Below are 13,585 nucleotides of genomic sequence, written 5' to 3'. Positions count from 1 at the left end.
GTTTATCTTAAATCAATTCATAACAAGTCTAAGCTAGTCATTCTTAAACCAAAATAAGAGTGTCCACACGGGGGTGGGCACGGGTTTAATTAACCCAGTGCAAATTTGTGTGTAGGCAAAGCTAGAGTTTTACTATAGCTGAGCAGCATGTCCTGCAGTATTTTTGGAAGAACAGAGTTATGCACAATCTCATATACCGATTGTAATCCAAACATGGTTTATGTTAGGTGCAAGATTCAGCCAAGTTGTGGCAACTTTGAAAATTTGTCCCATCAGTTCGTCTACTCCATTCCTAACAGGGGCTAATGCAAGACTGTACTTTAGAATCTATGCTCCAGGGCTCTGCCTGATCTAGTTTTAAATGTCTCAGGTGACATGATTTTCCCTACTTCCAGTGGGAGATTATTCCACAAAATAATAAACCTCACTATCAGTAACACCGTACCAATACAAGAAAATCCTTTATCAGGCGCACTTGTTAACAGCACATTGTCTTGTAACATTCAATTTGAATGACAGGGCCTATTGCTAACAAAAAATATTACTCAGTGTTTTGTATGCGTTTTCAGTATACTGTCAGATCTGGGGGCTTATGCTGACATTTCCTCAGCGCCCCAGTTTATTTCTTTGATGAGAAAAACACAAGAAGAAAAAGCTTATTGTTCCTGTTGTTGTGCGCTGAACAACTCATAAAAAGTGTCATAGTGCTCTACAACATTGTTCCAGACATGACAGTGCGCAACATCAGTTTTGCAAACACTTGTGATTTCATTGAGAGTCTGGTGATATTTCTTAAAGCCCCAGCTCCTGGAGTCTTGTGATTACATAAAAATCTCAGCTTTCATTTGGAGCTCTAGCCCTCATGATTGTGGAGCAAAGTTTGAAGATGTGATCCTAATGCAACTTACAGGCTCAGAAACCAGAAGTCAAAGAAAAAGAACTTCACATTTTTTTTAATTAATAATTTTTAACACAACTTCATCATATTTCAGGATTTGACAATATTGTTACTCCATTGTTTTGGGCCACTAATAAATATTTATACTTTGCACTTCCATCCATCCAAGAATCTTAAAAGAACTTTATAAATATTAATTAAGTCTCACAACAAATTTATTGTTTATATTATATAGCACTTTTCATTGTGAAGGATCCCAAAGTACTTTAAGATGTAAGAAACTGATATATTAACTATTAAATAGTTAATTCACTTAAGGATGAAAAGTAAAGGATAATTAATAATTTATTATTAATGATTATTAGATACAGGAATTATTTCACCACTACTGGAATGCAGCCACCTCTAGAGAGAGACTTGACAGCATTTTAATAATGAATCACAACAAGACACAACAGTTTAGGGTAGGAAGTGAAGGATACAGTTTATGCAGGGATCATTTTAACCACCACTGAAATGCATTGTTTAACAGCTGTTCAACAATAGTGCACATAAGATTAGGATAGGAAATGAAGAATACACTATTTAGTAAAAATTGTAATTAACAATTAGATTATTTAACTAGTAAACAACTGGGATTATGTTGTTCATAATTATTATCCTTGGGTGCTGACAATGTGTTTGACACTATACCAGGTAAAAACTGATGACAGTCTCTAGCATGAAAGACTTACAGTCTTCATGTTTTTTTGAAAGGCATATGTCCTGTTACTGGTGGGAGATATCAAGGTGATGACCACCATTACAAAGCTTTAAAGATTTAAACCCTGATCCTGCAAAGATTTACACACATGCCTAAGTTTAACTTAAAATCAGTGGGACTATTCATGTACTTAAAAATGAGACCTCTTATGTGCTTAAAGTTAAACGTGCAAATCTTTGCAGGATTGGGGGATTAGTTTCTGTAGAAACAGATCTTTGCAGAACCTATGACCAATAGAAATCTTTCTGCAAAATTAGAAAAACTCCAATGAAAACAAATAAATTATCCTCCACATATTTGCAATCCAGGTATTGCACTGATAAAAAGTGACATTAACTAGAAACTGACTATGATATTATTATTAGTAACTGACATAGCCTGGGCACTATAAACAAAAGCAAAACTGAGTAATCTAGTTTCACTGGCCAGTCCAAGTGAAGTGCAAACAATAAATAGCTCATCAGGGTAGGGACTGTGTCTATTTTTGCCTCTGAAACAATGGGGTGCTAATCCCAGGATGGGAGAGATGCACCTCGGGGCTCTGTCGTAATATAAATATTAATAATAAAAATAGATTGCCTCAGAGATGAAAGATAAACAACATCCTTTCAGTGCTAATGAACTCAAGATGTCATGAGCAACATAGAGGAGGAAATTTGCTTGTAAGAATATATTATTTTTAACCTGCCAGCTTCCTTTAAATAATCAAATACATACTGCCTCCAAGAGTAATGTCATGATACCACGAGGTGACTTCAAGCATGACTTCGATGGGGACTTGTGAACAGCTTGGTCACTGGAACAAAGTTGCCTTACCGCATCAGGCAATCCCACAGAGGGTGGTGACATGCAGCCAGACTTCATTGAGGCCAATTGGTCCCAGGTACAAGAGGGGAGGGCACTATGGCATGAGGTGGGGATGTTGTGGTGTGTGATGGGGGCACTGTATCAGGAGAGGCAGGGACACTGGTATCATGGCCTGGATGCCATGATGTGAGGCCTAAGGTGGGGGTGCCCTAGTGTGAAGTATGAGCGTCATCGTGCAAGGGAGCGCTGTGGCGACATGGCCAGGGTGCTGTGGTGTGAGGTGGGGAGTGCTACGGTGCAAAATGGGAGGTGGGAGTGCCAGAGGGTGAGGGGGGTACTGGGGTACCCCAGTGTGAGGCATGAGGTTGGGGTACTGGAGCATGGGGGAGGCCACTGGGGCACTGTGCTGAGGCTCCAGGGGACGCCTTGGCATGCGGTGCTATGGTCCCCCTGCAGACAGGCCATGGCGGATAGTGCTGCCTGGTGTAGGCAACCCCTAATATTATACCCAACCCATCCCCCTCCCTTTAAAGCAGAGACCATGGGTCTCCACTGAGGCTGCAGGCTGTGTTCCCCTCCCTTCCCAGCTCAGCCCAGACATGGATGCGGTGCCCTTTAAGAGGGGGCCAACCTAGACCTGAAGAAGCAAGGGGGGAAGCGCGCATGCGCGGGGAGGGGGCGGGGGAAGCTGAGCCTCAGCGCATGCGCTGTGCGCATGCGCACTCAGTCCCCCCCGCGCTGGGGCTTGTCGTTGCAGCTTTAAGAGGTTGGCGGCCTGGAGGGTCCGACCAGCCCCCCCCTTCCTCCCCCCCAGGGAGCAGCCTAGACACCCCCCCTCCCGGGAGCCCGGTCGGAGCTCCCTCCCCCGCAGCAGGGCTCGGGGCCGACCCCCACCGCTCCGTGTCACCTCCTCCCACAGGGGGCGAGCGGCAGAGACCCCCCCCGGGGTGTGAGGGCTGCGGGGGCCCAACATGGCGGAGGCAAAGGAGGAGGGACCCGGAGCTCGTGCCAGGGTGAGCGGAGGGGGGGGGCCCGGGGGAGGCTGGGGAGGTCAAAGGGGAAGGGTCAGGTGGGGGTCAGGGGGAGTGGGCTGAGGGGAGGGGGGCGTGTGGGAGGCGCCCTGGGGAAGGGGAGGGCGCCGGCCCGCAGAGGAGGGGGCCGCGCTTGCAGGCAGAGGGGCAGGGAGTGGGGCAGCCGGGGTGGGTATCTGGAGTGGGCTGAGCTGGTGGGAGGGACTCAAGCGTCCGTTCCTCTTTGTCCCCGGTGAAGGGATCGTGCAGCCCGCCTCTGCTGTTGAGGAGGGTGGGAGGTAGGGGGGCGGTGATCGGGACCTGGCGTGTGGATGATGGGAGAGCAGGAGGCACCTTGTAATAGTGGTCTTGAAAAGATGGCTGTCTGGAAACGATCCTTCTTTCTCTTCCCCTTCCCCCGCCAACCTCCCATGCTAAAGCCTAGGTAGTCTATGGCTGGAGGTCCTGACCTGGCTGGGAGTGAGATGCCATCATAAAGCATGCTGGGGATTCATGTGGGATGCAGTGACCCAACAAGTCCCCACTAATTAAGGGTATGGAATCCGGTAGCTAAGGTGCATTTCAAGTGTTTAAAATTTTCTAGGTTTCCCTAAAATTGTCCGCTGCAAATCAGTTGAGTGATATTACCTCTTTAAAATTTTGTAAGGGAGTGTCAGTTGGTCCTCCGGGTGTCATTATTCAAACAACACAATTCAAGTTTATTAGGTTTCATCATCGGGATTTAATTGTCTGGCTTTCCCTTGTTTAAGCACACACTGTAGTTGTTTTTAAAAAGTTATGTTAATTGTCCATGTCAAACCAAAGTGAGTTCTCACATGGCAGGCTCATCCAGTTCTTAGCTACTCAGACTGCACCCACTATAGAAGTACTATTAGCCCAGCTAATATTGAGACATGGTCCTTCAGTTCCACAGTTAAGTCTGCATGAATATCAGGCATGTTATTTTATCTTTTCTGCACTTGTATAACTCCAGTTGAAAACTGTCAGTAATAAGGGAATCAATGCTAACCTGGATCTGAGCTTCTGATTTAGAAATGAAAGTTCCATATCCCATTACCATTCTTCTGAGCTGTCCCATTTCCATTGTCTGAGAGATGCTGTTTATGATGAAGTCCTTTTAAGTTCTGGACGTTAGACTCAATGAGAATAAATTTAATTAATTTGCTTCAAATAACATGAACCTTGTGATTGGTTAGTTGTTAGGTAGAATATGTGAATCTTCTGGATGTAATTGGCGACACTGTGTAAGTAGTTTTATATTGCTCAACTACCATAGGGTCATGGAACATCATAATGTTGTCTTAGACCCCGATCCTTCAAACACTTATACATTTGTGTAGCTTTATACTCAGGAGCAGTCCCATTCAACTTGGTGCAACTGCCCACAAGTGTAAAGTATATATATATATATATATATATATATATATATATATATATATATATATATATATATATATATATATATATATATATATATATATGGGATCAAGCTCTCAGATGTTAGCAAGAAGTTGGGAGGGGAGGGACTTGAGAGAAATACATTAGAAAATACAAAGCAAAACTTAATTTCCACTTGATGCAGATGTTAGTAATATAGCTCTTCTGTGAACCGTATATTTCTCTTAGGTACATTATGCAGTGTTTATTGCCAAATGTATTCCATCTTTGAGAGGAGATATTTGGGATACGCAGTGGTAATGTATTGTGAAAAGAGGAAAATCGTGAATCCCTTTCCTTTCTGGATATCCTAATTATCCTTAAACTTTCTAGTAGCCTAATAAGTTATAATGCTTACATATTCAAAAATTGCCCTGATCTGTGTTATGAACCTCCTCCATGCCCCCCGTCCCATACCTTTTGCAAGGACTGTCACTCCAGAGTGATAGTTCTGTACATGTTGAAATAGTCATCTTCCTAAATCCATTGGATGCAATCTTGCAACTTGATCCAGGAACATCTGCAAAGAATGAAAGAAAGATTAACTTTGCCATTGCAAAAAACCAAAAAGCTGCCCTTCTATTTGCTTTTTAATAATATTCTGCAACTTTTAATATTAAAAAAATCGCTATCAAAGGAGATTAGTGTTCTCCCCAAAACAACACTGATACATTTTATAAGGACTATAAATAAACCTACTTAAATTATTATAAAACTACTTTTGTATTTATAAATGCTAAAGGTTTAAGTTGAAGGTTGTCCACTAATATATCGTCTACTAAGAAGTGAATTTTTTTTTTTTTTAAGTGCCTCAAATGCGCATGGCACTTTCCTCTTAGTTAACTGTAATGTCCCTCTCTTGAACAGATTACAACTTAAACAGGCCATGTATTTATTTAGGTTCTTATTCTGTCACTCTGGGACTATTTGTGGAGTAAAGTACTAAGTGTGAGTAAAGTTGGGCAGCCCTGGGGCCTTGGAAATTTAAATTAGTGCTGACAGACAAGCTGGCATCTTAAATTAATAAGGCAGATATCTTCAAACATTTGTTAACTTCAGTATGATTCTTGTGCCATTGAAAATGGAAGGAAATGTTCTCTCATTTGAGAATTGCTATTGCGGAACCTCCTTCAGTGGTGCAAAGACATTATAAACAGCCTTTCATCTTGGCAGGGGGTTAGACTTGTGGTCCCTTCTAACCCTATGATTCTATGATTCTCAAAGGCATTTACTGTCACAATCCATTTCTCAAAGAACATGTTGCTACCGTTATCCTTCCACACTTGGCTGCTATATGTGAATGTAATGGGCCTGATTCTCTTATACATTAAGGCCACTTTACATTGCCAGAGCAGGGTAAAGGGGTCTTCAAGTGGAAGTAAAATATACTTAAGCACACTTTAAGGCCCTTCACACAACTAGAGAGCTGTGTAAAGTGGCCTTGCAGTGAGAATCATGCCCAACGTTCTTGAAATGGACCTATTTCCATCTTCACCTTCTAATAATGTCTAAATAATATTGTAGCTGATTCTATTTATTGAATTTTCTTGAAGGACTCCTGTCAATAGCCCCCTCTATGCAGATGGCTACCGTCTGTCCGTTTGATAACAAGTTCCTAGCTGCATAGAAACAGAGCTATCTTGCTGATAACATCTGTGCTTTGTAATTGTCTATACCTGTTAAAGTAAGACTTCTCCAGTAGAAGACTTTTCATCCAGCACTTGTCATTAGGGTGGCAGCTGCTCCTGCTTTCTAGTGTCTTAGCCTATTTTTTGCTTTCCGTTCTATAGTGAAAGCAACATCATGTCTCTACGGGTGAAAAAGGGAGACAGGCAGAGAACAGCAACAGAAGTGCATTTTTTAATGTCAGATGTCTAAAGGGAACAGAAAAAGGATGTGCAAGGATCCATATGGGGAATTACCTGGAGAAGAAATTGAGCTGTGCCACAGGGAAGATTAAATGGATTATATCAGGAATGCAGTAGGAAGTCTGTCGAGTTGGCCTCTTGTGTGGAACTGGTTCCACCAGCAGGTAGTGTCTGCACTGCTAGCAGCATAGTTCACGCTGAAGCAAAGACCACATGACAGGTGAGTTTGAGAGAGATAGGAGGTCTGCTACCCTGATTTGCTGTTTAGCCCTCTCAGGGAAAAGGACACCCATGTAAGCCATAAGAAAGGTTAGGGAATGGTGCTCACCTCATAATTTAAATGTCATCTCGTTCTCTATTTACCCTTTCCTTTTTCTTAGTGCTGGCTTTCTGCAAATGCTACTTCCCAGAAACTGCAAGGGAAACAAAAATAAAAGTAACTAGTTTTTTAAAGACTTCTTATCTGTAGCTTTAGGTTAGAAAAATGTTGTTTGTTCAACAAATGCATGCTACTTACTGCCTTTTGTTTAGACCAGTTGAGAACTGGTAATGTTGTGAAACCCATAGCTGCTTTGTATTTTCCATACATTTTTGCTACATATTAGAAAGCAAATCTCAAATGTAATATTTGATTTATCAGTGCAAAATTATTGCTTTTCTTTGGCTTTTGGCAAAAAATAAATTAGAAAGGTAAAATCACAGATGGTCACATATCAAAAATGTTTTTGGTTGTTTTTTTTTTTTAATTCATCCAGAGAGAACTAGCAGTCAGATTCTAGAAGCGCTCTGACAATAGTATTGTCTCTAACTCAATAATACTGCAATGAAATTGCACATTTAGAAACTTTTAAGTGGCCTTTCAGAAGCATATGCAAATTGGAACACGTTTTGACGTTTCAAAGTGTCTATGTGTAACTCTTAATTTTCATTGAAAAATATATATGATATTCAAATATCATTGTAATTAAAACTTCTTAACCGTGGTTTCAATTTTATGGAAATCATAGAATTTATCACTTGCTTCAAAAACATAAAATTCTAGCTGTCCAGCAGTCCCGTCTTTCTCCCCACATCCTCTGAAAATCTCTTATTTACGCCATAATTCACCAGACTGAGATTGGCAAAGTATAAGAACTTCGATAATTTTTCTGATTTGACAAATGTTGCAGTTGTCTTTGTGTGCCAGTCCACAATGCAAGTGCTGAAATAACCTTTTCACACTATGTTGCGCTGCAGAATTTTAAACATGGGAGCATAAGACCAGAGAATTTGGGCTGGATTCTCATTTATAATAGGGCCACTTTACACTACTCTGGCAAAGGGACTCAAAATGAGAGTAAATAATATCTATACCAACTTTAAGTCTCGTAATGCATGTGGTACCCAGAATATTGTGGCATGATGAACTCAGCTGAACAAAAATTTTCCTAGCTGTTCCTGTATCTTTTGTTTACATTTTTTATTGAAATTTATTCTTATTTTTTCAATAAGTTCTCCCTTTGATTCTTGAATATTTTCAAAGTTCCAACAAGTTAAAAAAAGTAAATGGAAATTCTTTACTTCTTCATTCTGGTACGTACTGAAATATTTCAGCTCATGATGAAGTATTGTTTAATCGATACTGGCTATTAACATGAATGTTTATGAAATTTGATGTTACCCTGTGAAAGTTGCCATGGTTCTTTATGAAAAATGACACTTTATCCATGACAAAAAATGTAGCATTAGCTAGAAAATTGTTTAGGGAAATCAGTAGGGTTTTAGAAAAAACAAACAAAAAAAATCAGCTGTCTTTGGGAAGATTATATAATCAGCTTTTACTTCAGTCTTTACTATGTTAATGTTCAAAAGACTCCCATCTAAAGGTTAATATCAAGTAAACAGTGAAATATATGTGGTAGAAATAATGTAGAGATATTCACTGTGTAAATAAAAATAAACCAAGAAATGTTTAGGTACAAACAGTAACAAAAGGTAATTCCTGAAATTAGCATTTGAGACCGATTAAACATATACAGCATTCATAAAATTTCCCCCTTAGAGCTGTATCCATAATTATTCATAAATCACCGAGGGGAATCTCCAGTCATGCTCCAGAGACAGCGGAGGCTGGTCCAACTGAACACTGACAGTATAGCACAATGGAGTCTGGGATATGAACCACTAACAGCCTCATTATTCCTCAGGCCAAAGTACAACGCCTCTGTACTAAACACACAGTAATAATAGAAAAATTAAACCCCAGACTCTCTCAGTTCAGAATCAAACAATCCTTTTTAGAGCACCATTCAGAAAAAAGTCCCAATCAAACGGCACTACAGCAAACATCAAACCTATGCTTTTTCAGTTTAGATGGAAAAGCCACAACAGAGTTCTACATATAAATTTAATTCTCTAACTAGAAAGCATAAAGTTCATCTACCTGTTTGAATTAAAACGATCTGAAATCATATATACAAATACTCAGGCTACTTACTAAAATTCAACACCAATGTTTATTAAGGCTGTCAAGGAATTAAAAAAATTAATCGCGATTAATCGTGCAATTAAAAAAATTAATCATGATTAATTGCATGATTAATCGCACTGTTAAACAACAATAGAATATCATTTATTTTAAATATTTTTGGATGTTTACTGCATTTTAAAATATATTAATTTCAATTACAACACAGAATACAAAGTGAACAGTGCTTACTTTATATTTATTTTTTATTACAAATATTTGCACTGAAAAAAACAAAAAAATTGTATTTTTCAATTCATTTCATACAAGTACTGTAGTGCAACCTTTTTACCATGAAATTGAACTTACAAATGTAGAATTATGTACAAAAAAAACTGCATTCCAAAATAAAACAATGTAAAATTTTAGACCCTACAAGTCCACTCAGTCCTACTTCTTGGTCAGCCAATCACTCAGACAAACAAGGTTGGTTACAATTTGCAGAAGATAATGCTGCCTGCTTCTTGTTTACATTGTCACCTGAAAGTGAGAACAGGTGATGGCACTATTGTAGCTGGTGTTGCAAGATATTTATGTGCCAGATGCGCTAAAGATACATATGTCCCTTCATGCTTCAACCACCATTCCAGAGGACATGCTTCCATGCTGATGATGGGTTCTGGTTGATAACGATCCAAAGAAGTACGGACTGATGCATGTTCACTTTCATCATCTGAGTCAGATGCCACCAGAAGAAGGTTCATTTTCTTTTTTGGTGGTTCGGGTTCTGTAGTTTCCGCATCAGAGTGTTGCTCTTTTAAGACTTCTAAAAGCATGCTCCACACCTCATCCCTCTCAGATTTTGGACGGCACTTAAATTCTGATTATTAAACCTTGGGTCAAGTGCTGTAGCTATTTTTAGAAATCTCACATCGGTACCTTCTTTGCGTTTTGTCAAATCTGCTGCGAAAGTGTTCTTAAAATGAACATGTGCTGGGTCATCATCCGAGACTGCTATAACATGAAATATATGCGGAATGCGGGTAAAACAGAGCAGGAGATATACAGTTCTCCTCCCAAGGAGTACAGTCACAAATATAATTGATGCATTATTTTTTTAATGAGCATCATCAGGATGGAAGCATGTCCTCTGGAATGGTGGCCAAAGCATGGAAGGGGCATACAAGTGTTTAGCATATCTGGCATGTAAATACCTTGCAACGCCGGCTACAAAAGTGCCATGCGAATGCCTGTTCTTACTTTCAGATGACATTGTAAATAGAAGCAGTCAGCAGTATCTTCCGTCAATGTAAACAAACTTGTTTGTCTTAGCGATTGGCAGAATAAGATATAGGACTGAGTGGACTTGTAGGCTCTAAAGTTTTACAATGTTTTGTTTTTGAGTGAGATTGAGTTTAGTTTTAGCTTGTTTTCCAAAATATCTGCTATGTAGACCAACACCTTATTTTTCTGAAAGGGCATTGGAGCGTCATGTGCTTGCATTGTGGTATGAATTTCTATATCTTTTTTGTCTCCTAAAATTGCTTCACTCCTGTCGACCATGGAGTGAGTTTTCTGGAAAGTATCACAATGGATGAAGGTGTTCTAGGCAGCTGGTAACAGTAATTTTGAATGCTGTCATAGGAGCCAGATGCTACAGGAGAAACAGTGTAATCTTTACCACTAGGGTCCTCATCTTGGATAGTTGTTTCCAGCATGTTTAATTTATGTTGGCTATTTTTACTGGGGCATCTTGTACAGACTGTCTTGTTTTTGTGCTCCCATTTATTTATGTGGTGCAACAATTCCAAACTGTCCTGTGGAGCATTTGCTGGTGGGTTGTGGAGAGTTTTTGGGTCACATAATACTGGTGTTCTGGTTTCCACCTGTTTTTGGAGGTATCCAGACTACGTATAACAGACATTGGAAATAAGGAGGAGCATCCAGTCTAGCTGTCTCTACTAAGAGCCACAACTATGTAGGAGGAGAAGAGGAAATAGGAGCCAACCATGGGAACTAGAACCACAAGCTGGACTGGAATTTTAGCCACCAGCTGGAGGGGAATGTTCAGGATTATGAGAGTAGGGGAAGGAGAGGATCAGGTGGCAGGGCACCATGTAAAAGGGAGAGGAGGAACAGGTAAAAGAAAGCATCAGTACGGAAGATGAATTAAAGAGCTAAAGTCAATGTCCTGATTACATTGTTTCAGTAAGGACAAAACACATTGTAGTAGAGATATCTAAAAACAAATAAAGGCTTTCCTATCTTCCATATAAGCAACTGTTGTAGTTGCCACAGGACAGTTATGGGAAGGGAGGCAACTGTAGGCAAAGACCACAGGACTGTTATCTGGTCCACCAACCAACCTATTAATATAATGTCGACCACATGGTGAAAAAGTCTGAGAACCCCTGAAGTAATATTTCAGCAACCAGAGGATACCTCACTCCCGTATTGTCTTAATTTATATGCAAAGCCGTCTTGTAGGTCTCTTATTTGGGGGTGGACTAGAGCCAAAACCAGAAAAATCTAAAGAGTCTGTTTCTATCACTGTCTTCAAAGACTTATTGTCGTAAGTCTAATAAAACAACTTATGTTCTGTTAGTAATATAATTGCTGACAAAACTGTTAGTAATATAAATTGCTGACAAAACAATTGTTAGTGTGGTTAACTAGTTAACCTCTTGGGAGATACACTGAGCAAAGGAAAGTGTGACTCTTAGATTCTGGTATGCTGGTCCTCTGGCCCCAAACAGTATATTTGTAGTCGTCATTGTCAGTTGGCTGTATTATTTGGACCCAGATAGTCTGTTTTTAAATGCATGCGTTGTTGTTTTTTTCTAATGTAATCAAAATCTCAATCCTGTGAGATACTGAGTGACCTCAACTCACATTGAGTTAAATGGGAGCAGAGGGCTCTCAGCACCTTGCAGGATAGAGTCTCCTAACTGAAAAAATGTTAATTTTTTGGAAGCTGCGGACAAATCCTTCTAAGCATACACGTTCAATCTGGAAAATACAAGCATTCTAATGAATTAATAAAATATGTAAAGTGAATCTTGGTTTGGAATAATTCATCTAATGAATATCACATCAGTAACATTTGCTGCTAAAATGTACAGGGCCTGATTTTGATTTCATCCTGGTTTTTATACCATTATAATTCTGACTTCAGTGAAGTTCCTCCTGATTTACACTGATGTAAGTGAAAGTTCTTCTAAAATTCTAAGTGAGTTGCAAATGTGTTTCACCATAATCCAGGGATTTGGGGGATGTGTGTGGAATGACTTAAATGGCAGGAGGAGGAAGGATGTTCAGCATGTAACTGATGCAACCCCCCAATTCCCCTCACTCCCTCCCCGCTTTTTTTGTTTTTGTTTTAAATGGTTGTAGATTCCAGGCATCTAGACTGGCAGGCTTCCGCTCCATGTGCACTAGGCTGGTGGTTTTGCAACCAGCACAAAACTGCTGCAAACCACAGCCTTCCTATAGGGGGCCATTGGGCCAGGTAGGAAGGTTCCCCCCCACTATTGCATTTTTTTTTGGTGAGGATTTTTTTTTATGGGGGTAGGAGCCCCTTCTGCTTTTATTGGATACAAACTAAGAGTACCAAATAATTTGAAAAAATATGCAATAAAGTGTGTGTATGCAAGCGAGGAAACCATTTGCCGGACCTCCTATAGTTTTGTTGCAATCTGCAACTGAGATTTCTGGGTGGGTGGGGGTTGTGCAGCATAATGCAGGGTTAGGTTTCATGTATAGTAGAAGCCTAGATGTTTGGGTAAAGATGCTAGCAACTCACTGTTAATCTATTAAGGATATTTTGAGAATTTTATTTTGGTGCTTAGATGGCCTAATATCCTTGGATGAAGTATAACTTTACATTTTATTGTGAACAACAAGGTCAGAAGCAATATGAAACAGAAAAATGTCTTCCTTAGTATTTTTTAACATGTATGTAGAATTGTTAGAAATTGCCTATGCTTTAAAAAAAAAAAAAGTAATTAAAGGGACATTATCAAAGTTAGGCTAACATTTTGATTTAAAAAAAATCTTTGCCCAATCCTATGAGGTGTTGAGTATTTACAGTCCCATTGATTTTAAAGGCTATACCTCACAGTATTACCACGTTTATGTACTTTGCAATTATTCTCTAAAATGCATGTTGTAATGCAGTTTCTTTGACTTAAAAAGAAAATCGGCATGTTCACTGACAACCCATATATAATACCCCCCTCCCCCCATACATGTGGAGAAATGGTAGGGTCTTGTTGCAGCAACTTGTTGATACTTCCCCATTGTTAAATTTAAATTTAGTTGTATTTTTTTCTGTTT

The 13,585-nt window shown here is 39.7% G+C and overlaps 1 protein-coding gene across 1 annotated transcript in view; it reads left to right on the top strand.

The window, feature by feature from the left end:
* Positions 1-3,439: 3,439 nt before the first annotated feature.
* LOC135893919 (zinc finger MYM-type protein 4-like) overlaps positions 3,440-13,585 on the top strand; it is a 51,459-nt gene continuing 41,313 nt past the window's right edge. The window contains exon 1 of the mRNA XM_065421888.1: positions 3,440-3,481. Within this exon, the coding sequence (XP_065277960.1) occupies positions 3,440-3,481 (42 nt within the window). The remainder of the gene's footprint in view (positions 3,482-13,585) is intronic.

This window comes from Emys orbicularis, chromosome 23, assembly GCF_028017835.1.
Source record: "Emys orbicularis isolate rEmyOrb1 chromosome 23, rEmyOrb1.hap1, whole genome shotgun sequence".
In the NCBI taxonomy this organism is placed as follows: domain Eukaryota; kingdom Metazoa; phylum Chordata; order Testudines; family Emydidae; genus Emys; species Emys orbicularis.
This window is presented reverse-complemented; position numbering and strand designations above follow the sequence as displayed.